At 30.4% G+C, this 16,229-nt stretch overlaps 1 protein-coding gene across 2 annotated transcripts; it reads left to right on the plus strand.

Moving 5' to 3' along the window:
- The first annotated feature begins 3,206 nt into the window (after positions 1 to 3,206).
- On the plus strand, positions 3,207 to 15,110 carry LOC112686801 (poly(A) RNA polymerase gld-2 homolog A-like). Of its 2 annotated transcripts, none has more exons than XM_025559238.1 (8): positions 3,207 to 3,920; positions 6,231 to 6,345; positions 6,704 to 6,889; positions 8,732 to 9,218; positions 13,261 to 13,389; positions 13,738 to 13,918; positions 14,331 to 14,446; positions 14,933 to 15,110. In XM_025559238.1, exons 1-8 carry the CDS (start codon positions 3,598 to 3,600, stop codon positions 15,073 to 15,075), a joined length of 1,680 nt encoding a protein of 559 aa, XP_025415023.1. In that variant the 5' UTR covers positions 3,207 to 3,597; the 3' UTR covers positions 15,076 to 15,110. The 2 variants fall into 2 exon arrangements, with proteins under 2 accessions (XP_025415023.1, XP_025415022.1); XM_025559237.1 differs by having other exon boundaries at positions 3,210 to 3,920; positions 6,231 to 6,354.
- Positions 15,111 to 16,229: the final 1,119 nt, after the last annotated feature.

Raw genomic sequence — 16,229 nt, forward strand, 5'->3', positions numbered from 1 at the left:
TTTCGGAAAATTCCTAATATGTAAAAATATCTGTAAAATAGTTTCACGTTTAAAATGTATTTTATATGAACCACATATTATATTTTTAATTAAAAATATGGAGTTTCAATTTTGCTCTTTTTTTTAGTAATTTCGTACATTATTTATCTGGGAAAAAAAATATTTCATATTCATCTCAAAAATGTTTAAAACGTTCGGCAGTTAGAGGTTCGTTTTATATCTGTTGGATTGCTCATTAGTCTGAGGTCAAACTGTGGATTTCATGCAAATTTAATACATTAGTGAATATTTTAAACTAATATACAAATCTAAAAAATGGTTCTTACTAATCATTAACATTCATGTTGAAATAGGTTTCGACGTATTAACAAAAACAAAATTTAAACATTGATTTTTACCGGCTTTTTGAATACAATTATACAATAATATTAAATAAAACTATACATTTCTAGTTATAGCTTGTAATAAGCGACGAAATTGTTAAATAAATACTTTTGACTCAATTTCATTGTCTAGTCATTATGTTACCTATATTATATTATATTACTATTATTTTGTAATCTTTTAAACATTGACTTTTAGTCAGTGTTACATTATTTTAATTAATATATTATATTTATTAATGTAACGAACCTAATAATGACTCTATTGTTATATAATATGTTTTATTTCTGTTCTTGCATTATAAATAATTAAAAAATATTAGTAACTATAAAATGAAAATGCTTTTGGGTATTGTTTTTAATTTAATTCCTACTTCCTCATAGAAAATTTTAATTTTTTACAGTCGCGTTTATTCCTTATAAAAATCCGTTTTCATTGAATTAAATGCACATAGAAGAGTGGTACATACGAGCATCAAAATGTTGAATGATAATCGTAGTCCAAGGACGTCTTTTAAAATACTAGTAGTAAGTATATAAAATTTGCTGTGATGTTTTTTTTTTTAATAAAAGCAAATTAAACCAAAAATATATATATATATATTAAATGGTAAGATATTATTCTCTATGGATAGTACTTAACCAATCCAACATAACGAAATATAATAGGTAAATATGATTTATAACTTAGTAAACTTTACTTAATTCAATAACTTAAAACGAATAAATCCATATACGAATTATAATAGCATAGAAATATGAACGAAATGATTGAAATCTCCTAAATTATCATTTATTTGAATTTATTGTTATCATTAAAAATGGTTTGTGATTATAAATATTACCATGATAACATATTTATAGAATTACGATAGTAGGTACCTACTTGTTTTATTTAAATAATTTCTTTTTTGAAAATGTATAAGGTTCAACAGTTACATTTTTTTTTTATTTATTAATTTTTATTGTTTCAACAAACATTTTGTTTTTACAAGATTTTTAACAAATAATAAATAAAGTTAAAGTTTACAATTGTGAATATTTGTGTATATAATTTGAAAATTTGTTATTTATCATATTCTACACATATGTTATATTAAAAACTATGTTTTATCATAGATTATAAAATAAACTGTTCCGTATGATCCTACGTGAAATACAGTGAAATACTGTGATGTCAATAAAAAGTAAGAAATAACGAACATTTTAGATTAAATAAATTATTCTTAGTTGAAAGCTTAACTATTTAAATATTAATGTATTGAAATTATTGATTTATTTCAACATATTAAATATTATAGTTGCAAGGCAACTAACACACATTACACAAATAATAGAAATATTGAATACTCCTGTCTCATATAATTATTTTCATCTTATCCCTATCACTGTTCGTGGATTCAATAAAACCACCCTTCGCACCACATGTACTTATTTTTAGTATTCACGGTCAATATTCAACCCTACATCGTATTTTCCAGTGAAATGAGTGCTCATTCACCTTCAACACCCACAGATATTGTATTCAAAATCATTGAATTATTAACAACATACAACGCGAGTTTAAAGATTATATTTTCAACGTATTTATACGCAGACCTTGTGAAAAAATCGTACTTATATGCCAGGTATTACTTCGTTGAACGTTTAATGGTACATATTTATTAGGTAGACGACACACATTAATGCACACACCGAAGTTAGTGGTTACGCGTTGGAATCACTGAACCGCGATAATTAAATATAAAACGTATTTTTAGTCGAAAGGTTCCACAGATAATCTAAAAGCGTCTTTAAATAGTTTAACCTTGAGCAATAGTTTTAATTAGATGTACAACACCAGGTTTTCAATACGTCTGTAATATGGCAAACAAATTTGAAACAACAGTTGACATAAGTTCGATCGCTGAAATATATAATCAATTGTTTAATCGATAAATATTCAATTTTGAAAGCAAAAATTATTCCCGTTCATTAATATACTTTAGGTGAAATTTGTTCTTTGCCGAAAGACGAGAGTTTAGTGCGTATAATTTATCACCTACGCTGTTTGAAATATTGAATGGTTAGGTTAAATATTGTTTGCGGTACATAATGTAAATAAATCGCGTTTGATTTATACTCACGAGAACGATATCGGAATGAAAATGACTAAATTAATTTTTTAGAAAATATCATTTTCGTTTGAATGTAAGTACTATACTAAATAACAACGGTAAAATGTATTAGAAAACATTTATTAATGCTATTTTCCATCAATGATTATCAATACATTTGCGAACGGCGAACGGGAAAACCCGAAAACTTCAACAAAAATCCATCCACGGATAATGAATACGGATCGTGTGCACTCGTCTCGGTAAACATCGGTCCACCCGAGGCCTCTAACCGCAAAGCACGAAAATTGTTCGGAAACGCTCACTTCGCGTTCTTTCCGAACGGCGGGTTAGGAGGGGTATCAACGTTTCTCTTATCGCGAGAATCGTCTAACTCAGCGGTTCCCAAACTGTGTTCCATTAGAGCCCTTTGGGGCTCCGCAATTGTTTCTCAAAAACTCCTTTCGTTTCACCAAAAAAAATTAATAATAATTCCAACTATTGATTATCATTATTATTATAATATATATAAATATTTCAACAGGACAAATCAAATTCACCGATACGCGTACAAACAATAATGAGATCCAGATAAAAAAATTAACTATCGTTTAATTTTAGATAATACGCATCAGGTATTACCCGACCAGGTGTATTGTGTATATAAATATAATCGAGTTTCTTTCCGTACGTATCATACATATCAATATGGTCCGAAAACTTAACAGAAATGAAATATTTCTTAGGACCGCTATGAAAAAAGGCTCCGTGGCCGAAAAAGTCGTTAGGAATCGTTGATCCAACCACTGGCACCAATCGTTCGGATGTACCTGAACACGGAGAGATTTTCGTGTCGTTAAAAATTGTCATCGCTGATGTCGGCTTATCGTCGTCATCACAATTTCCCAATCGTAATCTCGCAACACCATCGCGTTCTCTCTCTTTCTCAAACTACCTCACTCACACACACTCACACACGCACACACACACACACACGTTTACTTGCCGTCTCGCACGCACTGCGGCAGTCGCGCGTTTCCCGAAGCGCACGATAATTCTTCGTCATCGACCTAAATGACCGTGGACACCGGTGCGCAGACGACACGGCCACAACGAAAATGACCGACCACTATCACCAGCAGCAGTGGTGGGCGCAAGGCGACGGGAACCGCGAAAACGATCACCACCGTGGTGCTGGCGACTATCATCATCATTCGCACGCGGACGGCGACCGCCTGCCGCGGCGGCCGGGCAAGAAGTTTCCGGGTTTCCGGAAGTACGGCGGCAGACCGGAACTCGGGCCGCACGACAACAGGACGACGACAACGACGACGCCGCCGCTGCTGCCGCCACAGTGTTACGATCCGTTCCGCCGTTACGACAATGGAGCCGAGACGTGCGAGAAAATCGAATGGAAAACCATGGCCAAGCACTTTTCCGGGTAAGAGACGACATCGCCGTGCACGAGTCGGACGAATGTCGACGACTTTCCAGCGGCCACGACGATCGTTCCACGCATGTCCTATAAGTACCCTCCGACCAAGCTCTCGGGGGGGGGGGGGGGGAGCGAAACGTTAACCCATTCACGGGCAGTAACAAAAGCATTTTTCATTAATCTAAATCTCCCGAGATGCCTTCGAATATTTTAATGCGAACCTAACGTTTTATTCGAGCTCCTCTTGCTGTCATTGTTATAATTCAAACATTGAAGCCCCAAAACGAATTATAACATAACTGATAAAAATAAGATAACCATATTTTCAGCGGTAAGTCTAGCGTACTAAAACGTCATTAAAACCGGAAATATGTGTAAATTCAAAATTTTTTTTTATTCAAAAATTCCAAACCGAAAAAATATTTTGATCATGTATTATTTTTCATATTAAATTTCATCGGTTATTATAATATATATATAAATGGCAATAATAAAATTTTTAATTTTAATAAACGAGTGATACATGGACAAAGAGATAATTTATTTATATATGTTATTCGCCGTATTTCACAGTTATCTGTATACCAATCAACTTCCATAAAATATTTCCCATCATAGATAAGAATAATTCATCTATATTTTTTCGATTAAATTTGTTTTTATACATCAGCAGTTCCTAAACTTTTTCCGCGGTGCCTTTTTTTGGACTTAATTTAGCCACTGTCCCCTGCTGTGGATAACATGAAAGACAGGACGAAAAAAGTACTCATTGATAACTAATTTTATTAATTTCATTAAAATTTAACTTAATTATAAATTAATGAATTTTTAAACTTAAAAATTAAATAAATAAAAATTATTGTTATCATTATTATAATTATTACATAAAAATATTATAAGGTTAAAATGAAAATGTCCGAATATACAATAGAAAATATTTCATTATTTGCTATAAAGTTTTTACGAAAACAATAAGGAAAAAAAAATCTAAACATTTTAAACTATTTGTTATGAACCGTAGATCACGGTGCCCATAGAAAGTGTTCGCGGTGCCCTTAGAGCACCGCAGTGCACAGTTTGGGAACCACTGTTATACATCATAGCGTCCATCGCAATATGATTTTTCGTCAACAGTATATTTTGTGTAGACTATATAGAGATGATATATAACAGGGATGGGCCACTTATTACTAGAGTAACTACTACTAATTACTAGAGGGCCAAACTTTAGAAAATTAAAATCTAGCGGGCCAAAGCATAGAAAAAAAAGAAAAAAAAGTCATTCAAAATATGAATTTTAGAATTTTAATTAGTATATATATACAGGGAAATAATAAATTCAACACACATACCAAAACAAGACACGATACGAATGATACAAAGAAACTGATATGGTTAAATAGTTCGGTACAAACAGCTATGATTGAAAGCTATTCATACATATGACATTTAACAATGTTTAACCGGATAATAATTGTTATATCGATAAGTTAGAGTAAAGACGATAAACTTTATTATTGTATGATGTAATTTTAAAATATAACAAGGGCCAGATAAATAAAGCTCGCGGGCCAGATGCGGGTCGACCCCTGATATATAATATATAATATATGATAAACAAGTTTTTAATAATACAACTACTAATATTATTTGAATTATTGTTAATAAATTATTGAATTTCTCTCTTTCCACAGAAATACAACGTATACGTAACATACCGATAAATAATATTTGATTAAAAAGATTAAATTCATAATAATGAACTTATTATTGATTTATAACAAATATTTGATTAAAAAGATTATTTATCGGTATGTTACGTATACGTTGTATTTCTATGGAAAGAGAGAAATTCAATAATTTATTAACAATAATTCAAATATATTATATGAACTATTATGGCTTAAGTTAAGTATTTGGTATATCTTAAAAAAAAGTTATACCAAATACTTTACCAAATACCATAATAGTTCATATAATATACCTCCGAAACTTGCCATTTGTTTTTAAGACAAAGATGTACCACTGAGGAGCACATTTTTACGTCTTTGTTAAGGGTACGTAAGTAACCAAAGTGGAAAGAACGATATTTTCTGTTACGCATTATTGGCCATTTTTACTTAGTTTTAATATTTTGAACTTAATAACGTATATTACATTTTAAATATTACATAAGAATATTATAATTTATGTTGTCTATTTACTTTTGAATTAAAATTGTGTATCATTTACTATTTAGAATAGGATTTTTATTAAAATATTCGTATAACCTTATTAGTATTATTAATGTATAATTATTATCATAATAATCGGTAGAGTGCCGCAGTTCATTAATGAAAATGCAGAAAAATTCAAAAACGGATATTCACAATCAAACATACCACAAAATCATCATTTACAGTATTACAGTGATTTGCACAAACTCCACCAGGTAGCATACGTGAGTGGTATTACCGTGATATATTATTTTTTTATAATAATACCTTGTCCGTAACATAATCGAAATCGTATATTGAAAATCGTTTCCTTCAAATTATCTTTTGCAACTCATATCAACAAATGTATCTCAACGTACTTAAATGTGTACTACGGACAAAACATAAAATAGGGAAATTTATGAATTGCTGGAGATGTAGACGGACATCCATAGTAGAATAAAGATTATACAATGGACAGGGTATAGCGAAATTATTCAAGTTTCCTAAAATTTCTCGGGGTTATCTACATATATACATAAGTTTTTCGTTAACTGCGAACGATTTTAATTGTTTAATTTTCGATTTCTTCAGGCTACGAGGAACATACCCAGAAAAATATCGCTGCAGCAGTCGTGTTGCAAACCATGGCATTGGAACGGAGGATCTTTAGGAACTGCTATGAACTCATTTTATTTTTCGGACCCGAAAAGATATGATGAGCATGCAAAACAAATCGTTCAAGACGATTCGAAAATAAAAATAGACGAAACAGACCAAGTAATTATTGATTTAAAAAATACATCTTACATTTAAATACATTTTATACATATTATGTAGTGCATCGCTCTCCAGATTTTCTATGATCAATTAATACCAAAAACAAATATGTGTGTGTGTGTGTGTGTGTGTGTGTGTGTGTGTATTGTATAAAACAGCAAAATGTCTATGAATAAAATTTGGTTTAAGAAATTATCGAGTAACGAAAATTTGTACATTTGATTTATGACGTAATAAAAACATTACGGGTTTTTTTTATCTATTAAGTATTTCTATTTTTTTTTTCTATCAAATTATAATATTTTTACTGCATGTAGTCTAAATAAATACAGAAAGCAATTGAACTAGTCTATAGTACAATAATCGTTTTTAAATTAAATAATTTGATTAGTTGAAGCATTTGAATTTAAAATTTGAATATTTTTTTTTGAATAATTAACTTATTTAACTAATTTATATAAACAAATAAAACATAAACTGTTAATTTTTTATTATTACTTACATTTTAACATTTGTAACTATATCTTTACATTTGTACGTCAGATTTGACAGGATGCAACAATCCATTTATGAATACATACAATAGAGAGGTATTAGCAGATAAACTTCATACGTCCCTTGGTTTCTATGATCAATTCAACATGAATATTATACACAGTTTTTTCAGTTCGTAAAATTCAATTCATAGTTTTGATGTACACTAAATAACGTAATGTTGAAACTCTTAAATTTTATAACAATAAAATATGAGTTTCATTTACTATCCTTATTTACATATCCTTTTTCTACCGACGCCCTTGTTCAAAATTATTTCTTAATCATTATGGCCTACCATGTGATCACCAATATTTTCTCCCTCATTCAATTTTGTGTTCAATTTGTTTCGGCTATCATATATCTTCGTTTGCATTAATCTTAATATTATTTGTTAAAATTTTCGTATCAGTTTCTCTCTCCTTTTGCCGTTCACATTAAAAGTGCCTAACTGAATAATATTGATCACAAAATCATATTGCCCAGAACGATTAAATTATTATCATTAAAAGTACGATAATTTCCATGTTGAAATCGATTACAGATCGTAACGGTTTTTGGTTGTGAGGTGCTAAATGTTTGGTAACTAAATTGATTGGAACTCTGAAAGTATGGAAAGTAAAATTAAAGAATGCCAAGGTTTATGAAAATATTTTTTTGGAAATTAAAAATATAATTTAATGGAAAAAAGATTTTTTAGAAAATAAATTATTGGAAACCTAAAATCATGGAAGATATTATACACAGAATATAATAACAATGAAAATAAATAATTGGAAACCTAAAAATCAATGAAAATGATCATTGTATCTTAGATTGAAGGGCGTATTTAGGAGCAACTGAGCATTTGCCCCCCCCCCCCATCGCCGTTTTTTTTCTATATAACACAATAATACGTAATCAATGGTAAATTATTTTTAAGCTTGTATGGAAGAATAATTAGTGCCCCCCATGATCACAACTCAGGTACGCCCTTGCTTAGATCCCTTATACCTACCTTAAGCAGTGGCGGATTTACACACGGAGTAACTTGAGTGCCTTGATAGAGATCTATATGATACATCCATTAATATTTTCCATAAGAGTAGTAATCCAATTTTTCTTTTTCCTTACTTTTATTTACTATGAAATTATTTTAATTTAATTTAAATTAAATTATAATTATATTTCTATTAAATTATTTTCAATCAAATATTTTTTCAGTGAAATTATTTTCCAACACTTTATATGCTTCCCACCGTAAACAGACGGACAACGGTGTAATTTAAACGCTTTTGGAAACGTCTTACAATCGTATGTTTGTTTCAGTTGTCGTTGTCCGTATGGTGCAAATATTCGGCCAACCGTCAGTCCGAGGACGTATACGATATGAAAATGGCCCTGTGGCACAAGCTGTCGGCGCTGATCAAGAGCCAGGCGCCCGGTTGCGGCCTGTACCTGGTCGGTTCGACGATGAACGGCTTCGGCTGCGACGTAAGCGACGCGGACTTCTGCCTGCTGAGCTGTTGCACGTCCGCCGCGGGGGCCGCGCAGGTTACGTCGGACAGCGTCGTCGACCAGTCGCACCGCGACGAACGGTACCGGGTGCTGGGTGTGCAGCGGCTTCGGTGGCTGATGGGACTGCTGGAACGCGAGCGGACGACCGTGAGGACGACGGACGCGCGCATCGTTTACGCCAAGGTGCCCATACTCAAGTTCCGGTGGAACGACGGCCGCGGTGGCAAGATTGACGTGGACTTGTGCTGCAACAACGTCGGCATACGCAACACCCATCTGCTGTACTGCTATTCGAGACGTGAGTCCATCGTTGTCTATACGTATCATATGTGTAGGTATGTACGCGGGACGTTGCGAGGGTCGAACAAAATCCCTCTGAGAACATTCCCAAACGTCGTTGGGGATTTCGCGCGATCCGTTTCGTCGCCCTCGTCTGTCGTAAAATGTTTCAATGCCATTTTTTCGAACATCCCACACGGTCCTTAGGCATAGATTAAATATACATTGTTATATGTATGGTTTTTATCTGTGTCTTAGGTGAGATATTTATGTATTTTTGCTTAAAATTCAACCGAGTTTAATCAGAGTACTATCTACCACATGACGTTTGTTCTTATGCAAGGTGATCCGTATTAAAAAATTTTACTCTTTAAGCGTTTATTGCAGTTGTTTCCAACTTTTTCTTTCTTCCTCGTCCCTAAGCATTATTGAATTGCTAGGTGGTTCACCCATTGTAACTTTTAATTTTTTTTTCACATAACTTATCAAATAAAGGGTAAAATTAAAATTAAAAATAATATAATAAAATGTGAAAATATATACAGTAGAAGTAAAATGCAAGATCCAGTGGCGTATTCAGGATTCATTTAACGGGGGTGTTTTAAAAATTTATTAGACTTATGGTAAGTAGAGCTTCTGCCTCCTCACCCGTATTAAATAAATAAATTCCATGTATTTATATAAATGAAAAAGATTACATTTATACAGCATTTGTAAAACCTCCAAGTTGTATACAACGTTTATTCAAATAATCAAAGTAAGTTTACAATTTGGTTAAATACCATAAAATAAGGTCGATGGGGGGTGTTCTAACACCCATATTACCCCCCTCCTAAATACGCCCCTGGCAAGATCATTAACCTTATTTGGAATTACAAAGTTTTTTTCTTTATATATACATATATTCTATAATCTACACTATATACTCTTTTTCTATTAGATAAGTTAAAGATTAAAATTTCATTTTTAATAACATATATTACATGTTTCCGAAACGAATCGTTTTAAATAAAACAAATTCAATATTTTCTTCCATTACCCAATTTTTTTCGCGTACCCCATGTTAGTAACCGCTGGTTTAGTGCATTAAGTTGATTTAAATACTTACATTCATATTTGTATGGAAATAAAATTTTAATGCTTTATTTTAAATTAGGTATACATAAAAATATTAAAGTAAATAAAAAATCTATTATTTTGTTATTAGTCACGAGAGGCTGGTTCACATTTTAAATTTATTTACCACTTTTCTCGATTTTTTTTTTTTATAGAATTTTTCTAAATACTCCAATATGCACCAATTTCTTACTGAGAGTTTAAGTGTAGTTTTAAAAAATAAATAAAATGTTGAATCTCGGATAAAGTCGGGTAATTCGGCAAAGGAAATGGGACACTGGTGTCATTCGACTAATGGTCATGTATATGTTATCGGAAATGTTGACATTTAGGAAAGGATGACAATTCCTAGGAAATTATGACAATTCCTAGTAGCGGAAGGAAATGATATCATTGCCTAGTATATGTTATCATTTCCTTAAAATTCCAGGCAATGATGTCATATTTTTTCATACATGTGATACCATTTTTTTTTTTTTTAATTTGATTTAATTAGACTTAAAATAATTATTTTACTATGTATAAATGTTAATTACTAATATTATAATAAAATAATAAAATAATATAATAAAATAGAGTAGTTTTTTTTTATCAATTTAATTTTTATAATTTCACAATTTTTATATTTTACATTTTATTTTTCGTAGTTACTCAGTTTTATTTTCACATGGCAAACCTCCATGACATTAGAATTACAAATTCTAGATGCCGATCTGCAAGCACACCTGTTCGTCTTGAATTTTGTTTTACATTGAGATTGCATATCAATTATGTCTATTTGTGCACGTGAGTTGTATGCTGAATGTAAAATTGGTTTGGAAACAAGACCTCTTTTTGGGTTAGATGATTTTTTATAACAGTCGGTACAAAGACTCAAAAAATCATTATTGTTTCTTTTGTTATATTACAATACTTTAATTTTATTTTAGCCATCATACGGTCGCGACCACCGTGACCGATAGCTATATGCGTAGAGTGAAGAATATCGAATAGCTCTTCGTTTTTAACGTAATAACGTATACCGTCATTATCATGGTTCATGGCCTTAATTAAGCGCTCTTTATCATTTATTAAAATAACATCGTACTTACGAATATTTCTATAATCTCTCTTGCATTTTTTTTTAATCTTGGATAGTTTTATATCTTCTATACGACGATCGTATTCCTCATTATTCATGAACGATTTTTTGTCATCACGCTTATCGCCAATTAGTAATAAAATTGCTTTATTAAATTCATTTCGCATTTTATTGAGATCCATTTTTAACAAACGCACTGAATGTGTAAATAACAAATACGTACTGTACTAAGAAGAACACACTACTAAAGGTGGTATACTGCATGTACAGGTTAGGGACACTTTTAATAAAATACATAGATTGCGATAAATATATGCGATATGCGATAGATATTTTCCACACAACCATTTTATCGACGGGTGACGATTACGGGTCTTAGTATGTCGCCGCTACGAGTTAGTTATCGTTCTAATAGTTATATTGTAAAGCCGGTCCCACATGACTTGTATTATGAGTTCCAATGCTTTCGTCTAAGAAAGTAATGAGTGATAACATTGCCTAATAAACTACGGAAATGATGACAATTCCTAGGCAATGATATCATTTCCTTCCGCTACTAGGAATTGTCATCATTTCCTAGGAATTGTCATCCTTTCCTAAAATGTCAACATTTCCGGTAACATATACAATTATATTAAAATAGATCTTGAACCATCAGTTATTATCGATGATTACAATATGATTTAAACTTTTTGTTTCATAATGTTGTATTAAATGAAATAAAACAAACAACGATAGACATTTTTTCATACAATGATTTCATGTATGATTCGTATAAATTTAGTGCTGACGATAATAAACGATTTTGGCGATGCCAACGTAAAAATAGGTCTAGTTCGTTTACTCACAGGCAGTGGCGTAGTTACGGGGAGGTTGTAAGGGGTTTCCGACTCCCCGCAGATTTTTTTTAATGATATTTGATTATTATTTATTAATATTTATATATTATAGTAAAATATTTTGATTTTATTATGATATATTAAAAATTGAGTGACAAAATAATTTTCATTAAATACAGGACATAATAATAATACCATTTTAAATGTAATATTATTGCATATGACTTCGTTTTAAGATATACTAAGAACACTTAAAAACTTACTCTTTAACACCCCCTCAGAAAAAAATTGTACCTACGCCACTGCACACAGGTATAGATGATTTCGAGATAAAATTCTGAATTATAGTAGCATATCACCGAAATAGCTCATTGCCGAAATAGTATCCTTGAAATTTCCTAGACCTATTTGTGTAGTATATAACTGCGTATGTTCACTTGCTTATTAATACCATTATTATAACTGACTAAATTAAATATTAACCATTCATAAGTTATTTACTTAGATAGCAAACTTGTTTTTATTAATATGCAATATCCGTATTAAAGCTTAGAAATTTTAATAATAATAATAATGCGGGTTTGTGAAATTATAATATGATCACCTCTTTTTCTGTATAAAAATTTTTAGATCTCATTAGAATTCAAAAATCTGTTTTACAATTTTTTAAATATTACATGAGTTATAGAAACTTAATACAATTAAATAGTTAGTTAAACATATTAACTTTAGAAATTAATACTCTTTCTGATAATTCTACATACATATGTCAAGTTAGTACTACTTATAGTTAATAAGTTTTCAATTAAAACTAATGTATTGTCTTATGCGTTTGTTTCTCATTAATATAAATTATGAAGACAATTTTGATTAATTGTATACATATTCATGTATATTATAGTACTAAATAGTCGTAAGTATACTTTAAACTATTTGAAGCATTTTTCTTTATGTATATTTTTTTTTATTCACTTAAACATTTTGTAGTTTGTATAATATTGTGTAATTTTAAATTTATATTTCAGTCGATTACCGAGTCCGACCTTTGGTGTTAACCATTAAATTGTGGGCGTCTTATCACAACATCAACGATCCGATAAAAATGACTCTTTCTAGTTATTCATTGGTACTGATGGCCATTAATTTTTTGCAATGTAAGTGAAATCCGTCAAGTTTTAAAGAAAGTATTAGAAATTAATATATATAATACCTGCCAGAGGCATGTTTAAGGATAGTAACGGCGAGATCGTATGGGACAAGAAATTTTTTTACTTTGACAGAGTTTATGGATACTATCAGTGATAATTTGAATTCGTAATAAAATTAAAACTTCGTATGTATTACTGCACAACCGAAGGGTAGTAGTGAGATTTTGTCTATAATCGTATTTGCGCTACTCATCTCCGCCTAACATTAGGAATATCCTTAAGACGTGCTTCTAAACATACATCGATGAAAATAAGATTGTACTGTATAGTGTTTCAAATTGTCGCATTTTTTAGGTGTCAAACCGCCCGTATTGCCTTCGTTGCAACGCATCTACGGAATGAAGTTTTCCTCTGACACCAACATCGAGTTCGTGCACATGCACGAACAATTGCCCACTAACAGTTGGAGGAGCGAAAATCAGCAATCTCTTGGCGAGTTGTTGTTGAAATTTTTTGAATATTATAATGACTTCAAGTGAATAACAATTATTTTACAATTTACAAGCCTTCATAATATAACTATTTTTACTTATAACTATTGTATATTTTTTTTTTTGTGCGTATCACACACTTGTGTAGGTAAACCCGACTGATCGCGGACTCGCTATTAACGTATTGTGTGTGTTTTTAACCCTTACAAGTGTTGATCTTGGCTAAAAATTAAAAGTTTTATTGACCTGTTGGAGTATTGTCCTTTGAATGCTTCGTTAGCCATTAGGCTTTATAAATTTATTAGGAATCCCTTAGTTTTTATTAGTCTTAATATTTGATTCAATAATATTGATATAACTTTTAAATATTCATATGACAATTAATCACTTTATTTATTAAATACACACCAAATATTTTTTATTTTTTTTTTAATTTTCTCGCGTTATACGTTGTAGTTATTGTCAGCATGCTGTGTCCGTGAGAATGGGAACACCAATTCCGTTAGAACACTGTCGGCTAGCCGAAACTATAAAAAATGATCCGGGGCAATGGAAATTTATTGGAATTGAAGGTAAATTAAACAACTGTTATATAATACATTTCATTAGTTTTTATATTTTCATCAACTAAACAATTTTAGAAAACTTTTGTTATCTATACTTTGTTCACATTAAGTTTACCCACTTCCGCGCATGCACACTGAGGCATCGGAAGAGTGTCTAACACCCTATCGATGTCCAGGGTCGTCAGGGATGTGTTATTACTCCATTAACATTAACATTAACATTAACCATTGTTATTACTCGCGTCTGAGATATGCCACTGTATATATTTCGATTTCTAATCTATAATGTGAGAGCAACATGCGTGAACGAAACCAGTGTTCATTGGTTGAGTAAACTAAAAAATGAATAAAGTATAGCGCTTTAATTTTAATCAATGTTAACGTAATGCCATACATATTTTTTTTGATTTCTGATTTCAAAAGCTTTTGATTTATTCTTTTTTTTTTCCTATATATTTAATTGTTTTTTTATTATTATTAATATTATTATAGAACCTTTCGAGAGAACAAACACAGCGCGGTCTGTACACAATCATAATATATTTACACAAATCAAAGACGTTATAAACAAAAGTTATACTACATTGAAAGAAACCATGTCATTAAATTCAATATTTTGCGAACTTGAAAATTAACATAATAGAAGAAAAAATTCAACAAAATGTGATTAAAGTACAAAAAAAATCAAAAATAATTAATTAACAAAAAAAAAAAAAAAAAAAAATGGTGTAAAATTAAAATAAATCACCTGACATTGTTGTATATATTATATACAGCGTATTTGCTACATATTACGTATATAATATACTTATTTACTTCTATTTTATAGAAGAATAACTTGGAAAAGTAAAATAATTTATATCATCCAAAAATGTATTAAAAAAATGTTATTAGCTAATCAATGATATGATAGATTTGTAAAATTGTTCGATTATAGTTATTAATTTATTATTATATTGTTGAATTTATAAAAAAAAAAATAACTTTGCACATCATTGAATATATAATTTTTTAACTTGTTACTGTTCTTATATTATAAGTATAAAAATCAAATTGTACTCGTAGTGTGATTGTATATTGAAAAAGCATTTGTAAGCAAAATTTCTATTTAATATATCATTGTATTGACTGCGATATTTTGAATTATATTAATATACATATATTATATTATATATATATACATTTATACAGTGGGGCCGAATCCTACGCTTAGGTCAGGCCGCTCCTTGATCACATTTTTAAAATGAGGCTAAAGATCAGAGGAACTTATCTAAGGTTTGCACTTGGCAATATTCTGACATCGTGAGGAATGCCGGACGAACTCTGTTGGATAGATACATGTATGAACGGAATGGAAACATTCCCATGTGAATTACCTAAATTAAATCACCTAATAAAATATTTTGTGGAATGGTACGGTACAGTGTCTGACTATTTTAGTATGAATCATGCTTAATACTTGTAATTTAAGAGCACATATTATTTTACTAATTAAATGTATTATAACTAATAGGTAAGTAACAACTTTAATTTATAAAGAAGAAAGTTTAAAACAATTAGTGTGCTGAACAACTTACAATATTTTACATACATAATACATTGTTAAGGTAAAATATTTTCAATTATAATTCTTTAATTTTTCCAACTTTTGTAATGCAAAATCATTTATTATGTTTTCATAATTTAATTGAGTTATTTTTCTATAAAAATTATAGTAAGTTGAGTAAGTTTGTTGTGTTGTGACAAGGTACATCGTAAATATGTTTTAATAAGTTTTAATTTTGAGAAT

This window comes from Sipha flava, unplaced genomic scaffold (genome assembly GCF_003268045.1).
Source record: "Sipha flava isolate LNK unplaced genomic scaffold, YSA_version1 324_pilon_pilon, whole genome shotgun sequence".
Lineage (NCBI taxonomy): Eukaryota > Metazoa > Arthropoda > Insecta > Hemiptera > Aphididae > Sipha > Sipha flava.

Bases quoted from the DNA above. Each gene is read 5' to 3' on its own strand.
- LOC112686801 (XM_025559237.1), top strand. From the start codon at position 3,598: ATGACCGACCACTATCACCAGCAGCAGTGGTGGGCGCAAGGCGACGGG. The intron at 6,890-8,731 runs GTAATTATTGAT...TGTTTGTTTCAG, and splicing joins AAATAGACGAAACAGACCAA to TTGTCGTTGTCCGTATGGTG. The intron at 13,919-14,330 runs GTGAATAACAAT...TATACGTTGTAG, and splicing joins GAATATTATAATGACTTCAA to TTATTGTCAGCATGCTGTGT.